This window comes from Cavia porcellus, unplaced genomic scaffold, assembly GCF_034190915.1.
Source record: "Cavia porcellus strain 051 isolate PalLab524CR breed Dunkin Hartley unplaced genomic scaffold, mCavPor4.1 scaffold_32, whole genome shotgun sequence".
NCBI classification, from domain to species: Eukaryota; Metazoa; Chordata; class Mammalia; order Rodentia; family Caviidae; genus Cavia; species Cavia porcellus.
In genome coordinates, this window is record NW_026947515.1 from 16,351,549 (window position 1) to 16,370,388 (window position 18,840).

Below are 18,840 nucleotides of genomic sequence, written 5' to 3' on the forward strand. Positions count from 1 at the left end.
AAGTTTTTAAACAGTACATGTTAAAATGCTAATCTAACAACAGAAAATTTGATAGGTGCTTTTTGTTGTAAATGTGAAAGAATATCTGCTCTTATAATTCAACTTACAATTTACTTTCAGTGATCAAATTTTATGTAAGAACTATGGCACATTTTACTCTGACCTGAATATTTTAATTCTGTACTTGAGTAGGAACCTGTCCTAAATGGTATTAGAATGCAAATGATATGTATTAAGAATGCTCAAATATTGTCTGGTAAGTGCAAGGTCATGAGTTTGATCCCTGGTACCAAAAAAACAAAACAAAAAGAAAACATGCTCAAATATGAGGGGCTTTTTTAGGGCAATAAATTCATTGGAGTTAAGGCTAATTTGGTGTTGCCATTCCTCTTGGTGGCTAACATTTCAGTAGCACTGTTTGAAGGTATTCTCTGTATGTTACATATATTAACAATCTTCAGAAATACTGTTTCATCCTCAGTGATATAGTTACTGCAATTTTACAAAGAAGGAAACTATAGAAATTGACTTTCTGTAAGTCAGGAAGTGGCTGCATCTTGATTCAAATCCGGACTGCTTGGCTTTAATCTGCTGTTGGCCACTGTACTGAGCATTGTGTGTACATTTTTTGCATCCTTTGCTTTTCTTTTCTCTCTAAATGCCTACTTTTTTCCTGACTTCATTAGTTACTGGCATTGCCTTCTAGGAAGGGAACAAGAGAGAAAGGAAATTTCATTACCAAGAAAATGGCAGAGTGTCTTTTTCAACAGTTTTGGCAAAAACACATAACACTGAGGTAACAACAAGGTCATAGGCTTGGGAATCTGGTAAACAAGGGCTGGTGGTGCAGCTCAGTGGCAGAGGACTTGTTTAAAATGTTCAAGGTTCTGGGTTTGATACTTGTACCATACCAAAAAAAAAAAAAAAAAAAAAAAAAAAAAGCAAAGCAAGGTTTTACATGACTCCAGAATAACTTACTCTAGCATTTCTCAGTAAGTGGCATTACCTGCTCTGCTAGCCTCAGCCATTAATAGTCAAAAGCAAAGTACCTCTATAATGTCCATTAAAATACTAAAACAAAACTAATTTTTATAATGCATTTTAAGATGGCTTTGGAAAATATCCCTGTTTCACTAACCTTTTTGGAAATAGATTAAATAGAGGAAAACAGTTAAGAGATAGCTAATAGTTTCAAATAACAGAAGAAAACATTTAGAATACCTATTTTTGGTTTCTTCTTTGAATGTATATTATCCTGGCTGTCCCATTGTGTTACTAGACTTGCTTTATTGTGAGAGATTCTAAAACCTTGGTTTACAAATGAGATTTACAAGCATTTGAAGTCTTCCAAAAAGTAAGTGTTTGAAGAAGCAGAGTATGATCTCTTTTTGTGCAGCAGGATGCATTGTTAAGGTAGCAATGTAAGTGTACTCCACAATTTACCTTTTGGGTAATATTGCTCTGGGGCACTTTCTAGTGGCAGGATTGCAACATCATAAAAATCTTTTTATCTTCAACCTTAAAACACAAGGGCAGCTTTTCTAAAGTAACTCTATGCTAGCAGTATGTGAATTCCTCGTTTCAGAACCTTGCCAATACTTGGTATTATTGGACTTTAAAAATTATTTTGCAGTCTGATCTATTTTTAGTGATATCTTGTTGTAACTTTAATTTGACATTATTAATATATTTGGATATCTTTTCATAGGTTTGTTGACCATTCAAACTTTTTTGTGAAGGTACTCTGTGCTTTTTGATTTTCTCATTATCTTGATTGAGATTAAAGAGATTTTCATTGGTGTGTTGCCCAGTTGTCCATTCTTATGAATTGTTTATATCTTTTGCTCACTTTTATGATATATTCTTTAAATTTTAAATTTCGACCAGTAATGAACTTTCTGTATCTTATTTATTTATTTATTTATTTATTTATTTATTTATGGTAACAGGGTCTTTCTATGTAGTCTAGAATGGCCTTGAATTCACTATTTGTCCTAGGCTGGCCTTGACTTTATGGTGATTCTCCTGCTTCAGCCTCCTGAGTGCTGAGATTACAGGTGTGAGGCACCATGCCTGGCTAAATTTTATTTTAAAGAGAATAAAACCAAGCAAAGTAAAATAGAGTAAAACCAATTGAAACAAACCAGTGTAAATGATACAGGACTTCAAAACAATAGGTGAACACCACTATACTGGAGTGTAATGAATTTTAAATATGTTTACAGTTTTGTCCTTTATAGTAAAATCTAATCTATCCCGGCTAAGAATGCCTATAATCCCAGCATTTGGAAGTCTAAGGCAAGAAGATTGTTGAGGTCAGCCTGAACTATATATGTCAGAAACAAATAGACAAACCCAAAACAATATCAACAACAAAAAACCAAATCTAATCCATCTGAGCTTCACTATTTTTAAAAAAATTATTTATTTGTTTTGAGTCAGGGTCTTGCTATGCAGTTCAGGCTGGCTTTGAGCTTACTTTGTAGTCTAGGCTGGTCTCGAACTCCCAAAGATCCTCCTGCCTCAGCCTCCTGAGTGTTGGGATTACAGGTGTGAGGCACCATGCCTGGCTAAATTTTATTTTAAAGAGAATAAAACCAAGCAAAGTAAAATAGAGTAAAGCCAATTGAAACAAACCAGTGTAAGTGATACAGGACTTCAGAACAATAGGAAATCAATAATGGTTACCGTAATGCCTCTTGTTGTCTTCAAAACAGCTGCAGATACCTCCAGACATAGTCAAAATCAAAACAGAACAGAATAGAACCAACAAAAACAAAACAATGAATGCAATAAAGGACTTCAAAATAAGACAAGAGTAAATCCAAAGTGGCTACCGTAATATATCTTGCTATCTTTGAAATAGCCAATCATGCCATCGGATATAACAAAAGAAAACAGAATAAAACCCAATCCAATAAAACAGTAAAAACAATACAGGACTTCAAAACAAGATAACAGGGAATTAACAATGACTATCACCTTCAGAAGGAGATCCCCTACAGATGCCACACTGCATACCATTATTCTCTGACTAGATGATCAGACCACCAGCCCTAAACCTACAAAGTCAGTGGAACAGCAAAACATCTCAAGCATCAAGTTGCATTTCACCTCAATAGCTATCATAATAGCCTTTGCTTCCCCATATTAGCTGGTTGCTTACAGGGTGGGGGATGGCTTGGCTCTTGTTTCCCAGCCCATGGCCACAAGGGGCTGGTGTCTGGCTCTTATCCCAGTGGTGGTTGCCCACACATGGCCCTGGTTTACAGGGAGGGCTTGCTTCTTGGTGACTTCATCTCCCACAGTCCACAAATAGTGCTGACTCACAGGGAAAGGCTAGGGTCTGGCTGTCCGCCTGGTGGTGGAAACAGCCCATGCATGGCACTGGTTTGCAGGGAGGGCTTGCTTCTTGGTGAATTCTTGTTCTCTTCCCCTGCAATCTGCTCATGGCGCTGACTCACAGGTATAGGCTGGGATCTGGCTGTCCCCCTGGCGGCAGCAGCCTGCTCATGGCGCTGGTTCACAGGGAGGGCTTGCTTCTTGGTGAATTTTGTCGTCGTCCTGTCTTGTCCCCCGTTGTGTATAGTCTCTCCCGCCCGTGAATGGTGCTGACTCATGGGAAAAGGTGGGGTTCTGGCTGTGTTTTCACCCCCACCCCTTGCAGCAGTCTGGGCTTTACTTCTGTTTAAGAATTTGAGTGGTACATGGGGCAACTAACTGGAGTTTGGGAAAATGTTAAGATGTTGAGGCTCTCTACAGAAGGGTTTTTATTTTTCTATCATAATTGTTACTTTCCTCCTTCCCACACTAGAATGAATTACTTAAGAGGACCCATATCCTGTATTTTTCCTTCTTTAATATATAAACCTTTTAACACTTTCAATGATACCAACAGGATGCTGGAACACATGTGCCAGAGTTCCCCACCACTGGTCTAGAACATATCTAAGGACTTGGCAAATGAGTCATAGTAATAAAGAGCCAGAATGACTCTTTCAGAGGTCAGGTAAAGGTCTGAGAGGTGGTTGTCCTTTATTTATCTCCTGCCTTCAGGATCATTTCTTTGGGTAATAGAAATTTGGCATGGTGGTATTAGTGGAACACTTTAGTAGCACAGTATCTTGGTTTCTTTTTCTCATTGTTGAAACAAAATACCTGACACCCAAGATTTAGCTTATAGCTTGTGAAGGTTTCATTTCATAATCAGCTGGCTCAAAGGCAGAGTGGCACATGACAGAGGGCAATAGTTCATGGTGGCAGAAAACAGCACAAGCAGCAAAAGTAAAAGGGGAGGAGTATAGAGACAAGAGTCTGTAAGTCATTCACAAACTCTAGAAGCCTGCTCTCCATTGACTACATGAGGCTTTAGAAGGACAGCCAGACTCAAATCATAACATTCCGCCCCTGGCCTCCCAAAGACTCGTGCACATCCTTTATATAAAAGATGTTTAGTCCATCTCCAAGAGTTGCCAAAATCCTGCCAGTTTCAGCATTGCTGTAAGGCCTAAGTCCAAAGTCTCCTATGAGATTTAAAGCAAACTCTTAGCTGTGAGTCCCTGTACAAACAAAAAGATAATTAAACATTCAATGGCACAATGTATAAATAATCCAGCATTCAATGACACAATATATAAATTTCCATTTCAAAAGGTACAAACAGATACAAAGGATTGGGACCAAAGTCCAGCAGGGCAAACACTAAATCCTGTAGTTCCATGTGGAACATCCAACGCAATCTGTGGCAAATTTTGAGCTCCAGAAAGGCTTTTGTGGCTCTGCCCCATGACACTTTTGGTGGTTGTAGTTCCCATGGCTTTCGTCTTAGGCTGGCTTTGCTCCCTCCTTGCAGGTTTCCTTAAGTTCCTTAAGTGATCCATGCTTCTGGCTTTTTTAGACTTCTGGGTTCTCTATTGTGCCTTTGGCTTCACACTTACAGCTGCACATATTGCCCTCACAGGGACACACTGCCTGAGCTTTCAGACAGTCTGAAATTGGAGTGGAAGGCTTTTTAACCTCAGAACTCTTGTTATTCTGTACATACCTAAAACTAGCACCATGTGAATGATGCTGAGGTCTTCTGCCAGTTGGAGTAGTAGCCAGGCTTTCCTCTCACTTGACCGTAGGGGTCGAGTGTGGCTGCCACTACATGAAGCTCTGCGACTTTCTTTGCAAAGCAAAGTTTTTCACTTTTGCAGATTGGAGGCTGTAAAGCATCAGCACTCATGCTGCTTGTGATGCCATAAGGCCATCTTTTGTATTCTCCGATTCCTGCTCAACAGTAGAGATCTCAGCTCTATCTTTGCAGTCCACAGCTTTATTGGAGCTTTTTTCCAGTCGAGACTCACTGTGTTTCAAATCATCCTGCTGTGTAGGCTCTTTGCTGTTTTTTTTTGAACTGAGGATCAAATTCACAACCTTGCACTTGCCAGGCAGGCTAAATCCCCAGCCTTCTGGGCTCTTTGCTCTTGACTCACAACATAAATCTGGCTAAAAGTCCCAACAATAGCCATGCCACTGCCTTAACATTAGATTGCCTTGAAATTTCTTCTGCCAGACTTTACTTCACTGCCCTTAGTCTCCGGCAAAGCCTCTGGACACAAGCAAAATGCAGACAAACTTTCTGCCAAGCCATAACACACATCATCTGGAGTCCTTTTGGAAACTAATATAGTACTTCTTCCTGCAGAAACCTCTTGAGCTTGGTCTTTATCAGCAGGATTTCTATTAGCCTTCTGGTCTCCTGAGCTCTGACCAGAATCTCCAATATAGAACAACCTAAGATGTTTCAGTGCCAGTCTTTTCAGGCAACATTTCTGAGCCTTTCCAAACTCTTCCCACAAGCCATTCCCAAAGGCTCTTGAACTACATGGTCAGGTACAGTCATAGCAACAACTCCACGGGTACCAAATTCTGTATTGGTTACTTTGCTCTTGTTACTGAGGCAAAATACGTGATGCCCAAAATGAAGGAAAGAAAGGTTTATTTAGTTTACAATGTTTTGGAGGTTTTAGTTCATACTCAACTGACTCCCAAGCAAGGTGATATGGCTGAGGGTTAATCATTCATGGCAGCCACAAACAACAAGAGTGAAAAGGGCAAGAGGGGAAGACACTCCTTTCCTTCCCTTTCTTATATCCTATGCCAGCTACCCACCCGTGGGCGGGTGCAGCACTCACAGCGCCAATCCCAGTGCTACACAGCAAACCAGTCACAAATGCTACACTTAGCTGCTTTTGAAAGGTCCCCCACCCCGTGAGTGCATGAGGCTTTGGGGGTACATTTAAACACAACCATTAAATAACTGAATGAAAGTTAGTGTTCAAAGGAGGAACTACAGATGGGATAATTAGAAATGTTTTTTTACCTTCTTCATTTGTTGGAGTAAATGACAAGTAATTTAAAGAACACTAGACTGCTCCTCTTACAATTATTTTTCAATTGTTTGTTACATTAATATATACAGTACATCCTATATGTATTATTTGTTAGCTTACGTTAATACAGACAGTACATCTTTTCCCTACTAGACAATTTTCATTTGAAAATATATTTTCATATTGTTTTACACCTCTTTTCAGTATCTGAATTGTAAATTATGTGCTATGAAAAGCTTAATTATTTGTGTTTTTGTTTGTTTCTTTCTTTTAGGCAGAATTTCAGAAATTCTGTCAACATCTTTACATCTTTAGTAAAGTTTGTAGCCTGATAAATATTCACTCAGGTTTAATATTCATCTGTTATTAGGCAAAATATGTAAAAATTATTCACAACAGGATTTCCATCAAAAATTAGAAGTGATAAAGGAGTAATTTTCATTCAGATACTTAAAATGAAAGTGAATTCATTACAGTGAGACACAAAAAATAATTTTAACCTCTAATTGCAATTTTAAAAAAGACATTCATGCTGGGCATGGCAATGCATGCCTGTAATCCCAGCACTTGGGAGGCTAACACAGGAGGATTGCTGTGAGTTTGAGCCCAGCCTGGGCTACAAAGTGAGTTCAAGACCCAACCTGAAGTACATAGTGAAACTCTGTTTAAAAAAAAAAAAAAAATCAAAACTCCAAAAACAAACCAAAAAAAAGGAAAAAATGAAAAAATTAAAGATATTCATAAGGCACTAATTTTAAAATTTCACTGTTGGTATATTAATCTTTATCTCAGGATATGTTAGCTAGAAATTTTGTTTCTCAATGTTTTATTTCTATTACTTTAAAACTTGGAGTGTGTTTTAATTGGGTATCCAAGCAGTTTGGAATCTGTCTGTGAATGATAAAATACATTGTTACCTTATCTAATATAGTTTATATATCTGTACATGTTTTTATTTTATTATTTATTTATTTTTTGCTCTATGGATACTTTTTTCAAAAAAAGTGGAACACAGTTGATAGTATTAATGGCCAGTTTGAATTGATGAAATTAGTTTAACCCATACTCCAAATTTTAGAGAGCCATGATATGTGGATTATATTATTAGAACCTTCACAAATTAGATATTTAGAAAAGGAGAAAATATGATTTATAATCTCATATAGCTGTTACCCATTAGAATCAGAAAAAGTCTGGTGGGGCAAGTTACATTTTAGAGAGGAATCTTATATTTAAGAACTAATAAATTTTTTGTTACTGCTTTACTACTGGGAATTGGACCCACAACTGTAGACATACTCCACTATCACTCTACCTATGAGCTACATCCCCAAACCAAGAATTATTATTTGAGAGGAAGTAATAAGAGAATTTACTCTTCTCAGAGAAATGTATACTAGGCCTGTTATATCTAAAACATAAATGAGGACATCCAATTTGATTTAAATATTTTCTTATATAGATACTTTAATCTTCCTTAGCCTTTAGCTTCCAAATCCCTCCTGCAGTATTATTGGTATTCTTTTCAGAGGAATAATTTTTAATGACCTGAAGATCGTGCTGTTCCTTTGAGACCTGAACCTACAGTCTGTCAGTGATAAGGCACAGTGTTTTGAAATATTGCAAAACCTCATTAGGATTCAATAAATAATATGGCCATGGAAACATTCTCATAAATAATTTGTAGTTTGATTTTTGTTTTGGTCGCTTGAAAAACATACTTTATAGATTTTTTTAATACTATTAGTAGAAGTTAAAGTAATTATTTATTCTGCTTGTCATACTGCTGTCTCATGTCACCTGTATTTTAGTCCTAGGCTATCTGTCTCTCACCAGTGAGAAAAGTGGAACATCAGACAGTTACAGAGGTACTTATAAAGTGTAGGAACTGAGATTTGAACCCAGGCACTTTAATTAGAAAGTTTTTTCTCTCTTCTCTTGTTTTATTCTTTTAACCTTAAGATTTTCCTTCTTTTTACTGGCAGTGCCTAAAGGTATTCTGCCTTATACCCTTAAAGGAAGATTAAAAAAAAAAAAAAAAAAGAAAGAAAAAGAAAAAAAGATGGCATTAGGCCAAGGGCTTTGCAATTCAAATCTTTTTCTACTTGTCAGGATCACTTATTTCAAGAAAATCATTTGATTGCTTTATAAGATCTGGACATTGTCAAAGGCCTAAGTGGAGAACAGGTTGGCACCCTCACTGTTTCCTGGCCAGAGCTGACATTAAGCTCTTACATAACTACTCCTGTGTTCTAGCATAGATGAAGAGATAGGTTGATTTATTGGGATAGTTGGATTTGTTTTTATGTGTATCAGAAATAATAGTATCAGAATGGCTGAATTCCAGAGTTTTTACTGTTTTGGTTTTATCTTTCAGTTTTTTGTTTTTTTGGTTTTTTTCTTTAATGGAAGCAAAGTTTTATTAAAGGTAGGGCAAGAAACAAGCTCTGCAGAGCAAGTTTGGACCAAGTAAAGATAGGAAAAGAAGTGTACCCTACTGTTGAGGTTGATCACCATGAAAGAGTGAACACAGCATATAGTGGCCTATCCTTTAACTATAAACCTTCTTTTCCATTTGCAGGTTTTTGTTTTTTGTTTTTTTGTTTGGTTTAGTTTCCTTTGTTTTTGAGACAGGGTCTCACTGTGTAGCCCAGGCTGGCCTTGAACTCATAATGATCCTCCAGCCTTAGCCTCCCAAGTGCTGGGATTACAGGTGTGTGCCCTCATATCAGGTATCCATTTGCAGGTCCTACACAGTATTACATTCAAGGCTTTGTGAGTGAGCTAGATGTTCCCTGGATTTTTAAAGAATCAGTGTTACTGAAAATAATTAACCTCCAATAAATTATAAATATTTTAAGTATGCAGTTTAATTTTGACATATACCCAAAAAACCATCACCATAGTGATAAAAACTAGCATTCCTACCACCCTAGAAGATCTTGTGCTCTTTTTATAATTTCTCTGCTATCCTTTGCTGTGTAGTCACTTTCCTGTTGCTGAAACAGAATACCTACCATTTGCAACTTAAGAAACAGAACTTAATTTGGCTCACACTTTCCAGTGAATTCAGTCCATCAGCTGGCTCCAAGGCAGAAATGGCATAACAGAAAGGCCTGGGAGAGCACCACTGCTCATCTGATGGCAGAGGAAGCAGAGAAGGGAAAAAAACGGAAATAAGAATACCTGCCACCCTACCAGGTCATGCCATCCCTGGATCACCTCTTCCCACTGTGACCCATCTCCGCACAGCATAGTGAGCTCTGAACTGATCAGTTGACTTATCTCCTTCATTATCCAGTCATCTTTCAAAAGCCCCACTTCTGAACATGAGACTTGGTTGGGGAACATTTAGTTTTCCAGTACTGCTGTAATAAAATAGCACAAATGGAAATGGCAAGAGAAATTCATTCTCTCCAGGTCTGTAGGCTACGAATCCAGACTGACACAATTAGCTGGATTGGTTCCTTCTGGAATTGCTAAGGGAGAAGGGAGAATTTGTTCATGCCCTTCTTTGACCTTGTGGTTTCTCCTAACCTATTCTGGTGATGGTCCTTGGCTTATTGACTGTCACTCCTGTTTTTATCTTCTGTCATCTCATAACCATCCTGTTCTGTTCTGGGTTGGGGTGTGTGTGTGTGTGTGTGTGTGTGTGTGTGTGTGTGTGTGTTGGTGGTACTATACTGAAATTAAATCCAGGGTCTTTGCACTGAGCCACATCCCAGCCTTTTTTTATTTTGAAAAAAGTTCCTTTTAACTTGCCGAGGCGTGGCTCAACCTTGTGTTTCTCTTGCCTCAGCCTGTTAGCATGCTGGGATTACAGTGACTTGTGCCACTATGACCAGTTCCTATATCTTTCCTGTGTGTTTGTATCTAAATTCCCCTTCTTTTATAAGGACACCAGTTACTGGATTTGTCGCAGCATCCCAGTGCAGTATGGCTTGATTAAATCTACAATTAAGCTCCCACCCAGTTTCTAAGGATTAGGACTTTACTATATCTTTTTGGTGGATGCAAGTATCCTCTAAACACACTGTTCTCAGTCAGTCACTAAGCTACTTTCCGGCACCGTGTATTATTTTGAATTTTAGATAAATGAGATCATGTAGTATATGTTCTTTTTTATTTGGTCTCTGTTTCCCATATAACTTTGAGATTTGTCTTTGTTACTGCACGTATAATTTGATTTTGTTGCTGGTGGTATTACATTGTATAGATACATTCTACAGTATTCTACAGTTTATCCATTTACCTATTGATAGCTATTTGGGGTTTTCCCCCCAATGGCTATGACAGATAACTCTTAAAAACATTTATGTGTAAATCTTCATATGGACATATGCTGTATCAGTTGAGTAAATAACTACGTAAGAACAGAGTGGCTGAATCTGTAGGTAGATTTATGTACAACTTTTAAATAATATGTCAAGTTGCCTTTCAAAGTATATCATGGTATAGTCCCAGAAATAGTTGCTTGATAGTCTCGCTAACACTTGATATGATTAAATTGATTCATTTTGGACATCCTTTTAAGGTATACAGTGGTATCTCATTCTGGTTTTAATGTGTTTTTCTATAATGATGAATAATGCTGGGCATTTTTCATGTTTTTATTTTCCTTCTGTGTATATCATCTTTGGTGAAATCATTGTGCTGCCTATCCCATAGCTATTCAGTTGTTTATTGTTGAGCTTGGTCACGATATATCAGATACATACTTGCCAGAGGTTTTTTTTCATAACTTCTCTCAATTTTCTTGTATCTTTTGAAAAGTAGAATTAAAAAAAAAATTGACAAGAGTTTAATTCATCCGTTTTCATGGATTGTACTTTCTTATTTTAAAGAGAATAAAACAAAACAAAATAGTAAAGCAAATTAGAACAAACAATGCAGGCAGTACAGGACTTCAAAACAAGACAACAGGAAATCAACAAGGGCTATCACAGTGTCTGTCATTTTCTCTAAAATAGCTGTCCATACCATCACTCACAATAAAATCAAACACATAACAAAACAAATCAAAACAAAAGAATGGAAGCATTATAGGACCTCAAAACAAAATAATAGGAAATGAACAACATAATATATCCCAGTTATCTTCAAAATAGCTGCCTATACTATCAGACACTGTAAAAATCTAACAAAACAAGACAGAATAGCTCTAGCTGCTATCTTGTGTCCCCTTGTGTGTGTACCTAATCTCAGCTGGTCTTCCAGAGACCCCCTGAGCATCAAACTAGTCCCCTGTGCTGCCCCATATTCATTCTGACAAGCTGAAAGAAACGATCATAAATCAAGAAAAACTTGCCAAACTGTAGGCACAAGTGTACATTTGTGGGAAAGGAACTGCTTGCAGAAAGAAGGTAGTTCATAGAACAGCCACAGCAAATGATAAAAAAACTTCAGTTTTCATTAAACAAGTTGAGGGGAAACAGTATCTCTGGTATTGAAGAGATGAATATGTTTACAAACCAAGGAACAGTTAACCACTTCAACAACCCAGAAGTTCAGGCATCTCTGGCAGCAAACACTTTCACTATTAAGACCATGGTGAGACAAAACAGCTGACAGAAATGCTACCTAGCATTTTGGACCAGCTTGGTACAAGCAGTCTGACTAGTTTAAGAAGACTAGATGAAGTTCTGCCCAAACAACCTGTGGATGGAAAAGCACCACTTGCTACTGGAAAGGATGATAATGATGAAGTTCCAGATCTTTTGGAGAATTTCGATGAGGCTTCTAAGAACAAGGCAAACTGAACTGAGCTTCTGAAAATGGTAAAACTTGGAAGAAGTTACTAGGAGCTGCTATATTATATTGTGACTTTTTAAAAATTGTTTTTGTTTATGGGTCTGATAAAATCTAGTTCTCTAATATTTTTTAAGCCCAGCCCCCTTGGACACTGCAGCTCTCTTACAGTTTTTGCTTATATAAAATTTTTTTGTGGCAGCCAGTTTAGCTGAAGAAGCCTGGAAATAAAATTTGAAACAGAGATTTATAAAAAAAAGAGAATAAAACCAAACCTAACAAAATTATAAAAAAGATATAAGAATTCAAAACAAGATAATAAGAAATTAACAGTGGGTTACCACCTTCCCTTTTAAGGCATTTCCTCCCCTATCACTTTCATAATATCTATTGTATTTCTCTTCGTTTTTTGGCGGGGGGGGGGGCAGTATTAGGGATTCAGCTCAGGGCTTCATACCTCTAGCTCCCTAAATTTATTTTAAGGAAGACTGTATAATTATTTATGGAGTACTTTTATTTATATAATATCCTATTTCATAATATTTGGAAGAGTAGTTAATATTAATTGGCGTTGACAAAAATGCTGTATTTTCTCTGTATAGTTATATTTTAAATATAAAATTTGGCTTGTACTTAAGCTTCGCTATGTGTAATGCAGACTTGGGTGATCTATTTAGAGAAATGAAAGTTATTTTCAGTATTTAATCATTGTTCTTTTACCTTTAGGTTCAGTTGTCTTGTCTATTCTTTGTAAAATGAATTTTAAATTTTAACTTTGAGGGGCTGGGGATTTAACTCAGTGGCATAATCACCTGCTTTGGAAGCAGGTGATCGTGAGTTCAATCCCCAGTACCAATAAAAAGTTAAAAAACATTTTTTTAACTTTGACACAGTGACTATATATATAGACCAGATATCAGTAACAAATCATCTAAAATTTTATTTCCCGATACCTTATTATAACTGACTACACCATGCTTCAAAAATCTTAGATGCAATTTATGACATTTTATGCCAGGAAAATAAAAATATATCTTTGCCAAGTGCCCTTTAAAAATTATTATATTTATGATATCTTTGAGGGATTATTTTCATTTTGTGGTAAACTATATATGTATGCATTTAAAAGTCACATTACCACAACAGTGAATGAACTTAATGCCACTGAAGCATACACTTAGAAATGGTTTCAGTCTTAAATTTTACTTTTATGCACACAGAATAGTCATTTTATGAAGCACTTAGACATGCTTATAAAGTACTTATTTCTCTATGCCAGTAACTTAACATATGAGCTTCTCTGTTCTTTATGACCTTGATTATAGTAGGTAGAGAAGGAGGGGCTCTGCAAAGCTTCTAGTTTGAGCTCCTGTTTGGTTCTTCCAGCAAGACAAACTAGAAAGCAAGCAATGTTTGGCATATGCCTCAATTTTTAAATGGATGATGGAACAATATAGGGGAAAATGGAAACGGTATTTGAAAAATTTGTTCTCAGCAATTGTATGAAGCTTTACCCAATACTGGGAATGTAATGCAGTGAGAGAGTGATTGCTTACCATGTACAAAGTACTGGGTTCAATCCCCAGTACCACAGAAAGAAAGGGGAAAAACCCTCCATTATCCAGTTCCATCAGTTCATATAGATTCTGGAAAAAGCAGACTTTAGAGTTAGCTTGTTATTGCCAGAATGTCAGGCTGACTTTATGTCCTAATTAGACATGGAAAATGATACAGCTAGATTTACTTTACAGTCTGATGCTATTTTAATGTGTGATTGCAGTCTTCTGTGTTTAAAATACTTTCCTAATAACTGTTTTGTGTACTTCTAGTCGGCAGAATCAGTTGAAAGACCAACAGCAACAACAGGTGGTGTCATTATGCCCAGATGATACGGAGTGCCTGACAGTACCAAGATACAAGCGAGACCTGGTTCAAAAACTAAAAATCCTGCGGCAAGAACTTTCCCAACAACAGCCTCAGGCTGGTCACTGCCGTATTGAAGTTTCTAGGGAAGAGATTTTTGAGGTAAACTTCCAAGTCTTGTTTTAAAGTAGAGGAAAGTTAAATTTAATGTTTTAGTCTCTTTTTCCAAGAATACTTTTTTGAGACTCATATTTCTTTAGAGTGGCGGCTTTTCATTAATTTCTATTTTGATTGTGGGGAATAAGGCAATAATACTAGAAAGATTTTATATGTACAGTAAGCACTTAAATGGACTGATGAGTGCCAGATGTTCTGATGCAGTTTGACTTCTGCACTGCAAAAACTTGTTAGCCACGACCTTACTTTTTAATTCTTTTGAATTTTAGCTCATCAGATAGAAAGGGACTTTTAAATAGAAGTTATTTTGTCTGATTGCTATTGAACTGCTTTCCTTAATTTGTTGAAAATCTTTATTGCTGGTGTATAATTTTTATTTTTGAATGAAGCCTAATACCAGCTTCAAAGTTCTTGTGTAATAAGTGATAGAGATCAAAGGTAGGATTTTCCTACTCATTAAAGGATTCCTCAACATGAGATGTTGGGGATCTGATAATCGTTTTCCTAAAGGATAAACTTTTTTTCCTTTCAGAGTTTTTTTTTTTTATTTACCAGTATGAGGGATTGAACTCATAACTGTGCACTTGCAAGGCAGGTGCTTATGCCACTGAGCTAAATCCCCAGCTCCATCTCTCAGAGTATTTCTGACCTTCTTGATAGTTAATCATTTGGCAAAGGCAGCAGTGGCCTTGGGGATTTTTAGGGGGCCAGTGCTGGGAGCTGATTAGAGGCAGTAGTGGGGGTCATGGGATAGTGGTTTGGGCAAGAGCTTGAAGAAAGCAGGTAGTGAGGTGAAGCTATCTTGGGTTTCAGTAGGAGCATCTGCTGCAGTGTGGCCAAGGCAGCCTGAGGAGCTTTTTACCAGCCAGGGCCCAGCCAAATGTGCGGCACACAAGCTGGTGCCAGTGTGCCTCAGGCACTTACACTGTCACTTGTTGGATCCCTTGAGGGTGATATATCCTTCTGTACTAGTGCTGCCACCCAGGATGTCTCTGCTTAGCCCACAGCCCCTCAAGGAAACAGTATCAGGAATTTTCAGTGTATCCCCTGACCATGAAATGGGCTGAAAGTAGAGCCCAGAGGGCTAGCACTTGCCTGACGTGTGTAGAATGGTAGGTTTCTTCGGTGGTCTACTAACATATAAATAAATCAGTACATACATACATAAATAAAATATGAATGAATGGATGAGGGTTGGTAGATGGGGCTAGTGGGCCGTGGAAATCTGTGTGTCGCTATGATCAGCCCATTGCAAGGAGCTGGGTCAGCAGGCCACTGAAGCAGAGTATGAAAAAAAGGGTCAATCATTTATGCTTTAAAATATAAAAAAATTCTCCGTGTAATGAAGATTATGTTAATGATTACTTACATTTTGTGGAACTTTGTTTTTCTTGTATTTATTTTTACTGATGCCTATAACCTAAAATTAGGTCAGCCAACTTTTAGGAATTAGCTACTTCTACCAAATTCTGTTATTATTGGTAGAACCATTGCTGTGGTTCATAGAACTAAAACACAGTTTTTTTTTTCTTTATTCTTTTTTTTTTAACCTAGTATGCTTTTAATATATTTATCAAGTCAATTGCTTGAAGTAGGATTAAGCTATGTTCTTTTAGGTTTTTAAAGTTCTACAAGCTTTAAAGTATTGGAAATTTACTGATTTGTTGAATACATTTTACTTTATTTAAACTATATTTCAGGGGCAGGATGAGAAGGGTAGCTTAAATAAAAGGTTAAAAACAACCTAATGATGATGGTACTCAATATTTACATTTTTTTTTAGGAGTCATACCGACAAGTCATGAAAATGAGACCAAAAGATCTCTGGAAGCGATTAATGATAAAATTTCGTGGAGAAGAAGGCCTTGACTATGGAGGGGTTGCTAGGTAAAATCCTATCACTTAATGACATAGATCTTTGTCCTTATAAATGTAAGATACTTTCTGTGGTACAACTTTGTCATTGATACTTACTTTCTAATATAATAATCCCTAATATTTGTGGTACAGGGAAAATTTTAATAGATATATTAATGATGAGATTAGGATAGTACTATTACCAGAAGAGTTATTTAGTGCTCCCTAGTAGTTTATATAACCCAGTGAGACTCTGAAATCTAGTTGCAACCAACTCTTCACCTGCTGTTAGTAGGACTTTTAGGCCCTTCCTTCATTGCCCTCCTTCAACACGTTATTTTCTCTGCTTTGCATTGTCAGGAACAATCTTGAGACTTTCTGTAATACTGTTTTCCCTTTGCTTCCAGTGTCCTATATTTTTTTTGCTAACAATGTATTATTAACCTATTTAATCCATAATATCAAAACATCATTAAAAAAATTTTCCTTGAGAAATATCCAGAATTGAGATTAGAACTATATCTCGTAAGTTCTAGACCAGTGTATTTTATTTTGTTTTCACAAAAGTGATTAGATTATCTTTTTTTTTTTTTTTTTTTTGCTTCAAGCTTTTTCTTTCTAATGAATTGACCATTTCACCGCGCAAGTTCTGAAATGGCCAACAGACCATAGAAAGACATCTCTTTAGGCTCCTGCTTGAAACCAACAGTGTCAGGAAGCTGCCGGCCTTGATTCAGGGCCAGAGATTATCTTTTATATTTTAAAAATTATAATGAATTTAGCAAGTTGGTGATGGCAACACTAATTATTGTGAGGTTTACAAAGCATGGATGTACATTGGAAATCAAGAAGTAATTTGAAACATACCAGACAATGCAAGCTGACCTAAGTGTCCAAATCCCATGGAAACTGTGACGTAATATGGTATGTTTTAGGATTTATTTAGTGAAGATGATGAAATAGGTAATGAAATTTTCTTTTCTTTCTTTCTTTCTTTCTTTCTTTCTTTCTTTCTTTCTTTCTTTCTTTCTCTTTCTTTTCTTTTCTTTTCTTTTCTTTTCTTTTCTTTTCTTTTCTTTTCTTTTCTTTTCTTTTCTTTCTTTTCTTTCTTTTTTTGTTACCCCGGATCGAACTCGCAACCTCATGGTTGGCAGGCGAGTGCTTATGCTGCTGAGTTAAATCCCCAACCCCGAAATTTTCTTATTAAAACAATACCAGTAAATTACTCCTGTGTCCAAAATAAATTAAAGCTATATTATATATCTGTATAAAGTAGTGTAGACTAGGATAGTCAGTTGAAATGATGTGGATCTTTTGAAATAAAACCATAGTCTTTGAGACATTCTTTTCCTGTGTAGTCCAGGCTGGCTTGAACTCACTATGTAGCCTAGACTGATGCAGCGATCTATCTGCCTCAGCCTCCAGAGTGCTGGGACTAGAGGGATGCACCACTGTGCCTGGCTTTCCTTCACTTTGTGCATTACAAATTCATTTAGCATTTAAAGTAATAAATTGCTGGGTTACAGCATCTCCTTGAGTAGCTGAACTTCCATGGGGTATGATCAAAATATACAGTGGATGTTTGTATTTTTAAAAAATTTATTACAATAAAATGTGTATTATTGTTAATCCCTCTCAGAATACTCCTGCTGCTTTTTGAGGGGGTGTAGTATATCAGGAATCAAACTCAGGACCTTGCACTTGGCAGGCAGGTACTATTCCACTCAGCTATATTCTCGGCCCAGTCCTGTTGCTTTGAACATGCTTATTCCATGGGGTTTGTTGTTGCTGTTGTTGTTTGTTTTTGTACTGGGACTCGAATGCAGTAGGTTGTACTCACCAGGCAAGTGCTGTGCCACTGAGCTAAACCCCTGGCTTGAAGCAGTTCTGAAACGCCCCTTTCCTGAATGTGATAAAAAATACAATGACTGCTGCTGCCCGAGCGCCACCCAGTGGGCAGCTCATAAACACATTACATGGTGTCGTTGGCCACTTCACTCACAATGTGACCTCTGGCTCTTCCTCAAAGTCAAAATGACCATGAAAAGACTGTGAATTGATTGAAAGCATCAGGACAGCCATAGTAAAACAATGAAAAACATTCAGGGAAGAGGGCTTCTAGAGCTGCTTCTGAAAGTGCTGAGGATGATGGAATAAATATGGTTGAAACGGGGAGTATTTTGAGGGGGGTTAGTAGCAGTGTGTCTTCACTGTAATACATATTAATTGATTGAGACAGAATCTTGCTAGGTAGCTCAGGCTCACCTTGAACTTGTAGTGATCCTCTTGCCTCATCTTCCTGAACACTGGATTACAGGCATTTGGTACAATGTCTTGTCTTCTAATACTTTTTTTTATTAGTGCATGTTTAGAGTATATAATGTTTACATTCCTTGTGGAAAGATGGTGCATGTGCATAATATGCTCTAATTTCTTTTTAAAATCCCCTTTCCCTTCCCTCCTCCATCTACTTTTGATCCCTTTTTTTTGCATTTAGAATATATAATAATTACATTTCCTGTGTTGAGTTGATGCATGTATGTACCACATCTTAATTCCTTTTTCGTCTCCTTCCCCCTCCATCTCTTGATCCTTCTGCTTTGAGAAAAATTTGTCTCTAGTATCTCTTACTTTGCTCTTTTTTTAAAAAGTTTGAATTTCTCATATAAGAGAAATGATGCAATATTTAATCTGTGTGTCTGCTTTATTTCACTTAATATTATGGTCTCAAAGTACACATGTTTTCCTGCAAATGACTCAAGTTTATGTTTTTTTATGGCAGCATAGTACTCTTTAATTTTACCCTGATTCTAAACCT

The 18,840-nt window shown here is 36.9% G+C and overlaps 1 protein-coding gene, 1 non-coding gene and 1 pseudogene across 3 annotated transcripts in view; 2 read left to right on the forward strand and 1 right to left on the reverse strand.

The window, feature by feature from the left end:
- Smurf2 (SMAD specific E3 ubiquitin protein ligase 2) overlaps window positions 1–18,840 on the forward strand; it is a 120,330-nt gene that overhangs the window by 85,677 nt on the left and 15,813 nt on the right. For both annotated transcript variants that reach the window (XM_063242427.1, XM_063242428.1), the window contains 2 exons: window positions 13,955–14,150; window positions 15,949–16,052. In XM_063242427.1, coding sequence (XP_063098497.1) covers window positions 13,955–14,150; window positions 15,949–16,052 — 300 coding nt within the window. The remainder of the gene's footprint in view (window positions 1–13,954; window positions 14,151–15,948; window positions 16,053–18,840) is intronic.
- Window positions 5–13,927, forward strand: LOC134474424 (transcription factor BTF3-like; annotated as a pseudogene).
- On the reverse strand, window positions 16,629–16,765 carry LOC111755660 (small nucleolar RNA SNORA2/SNORA34 family). The gene has a single exon (XR_002790214.1). It is a non-coding gene; the product is annotated as a small nucleolar RNA SNORA2/SNORA34 family (small nucleolar RNA).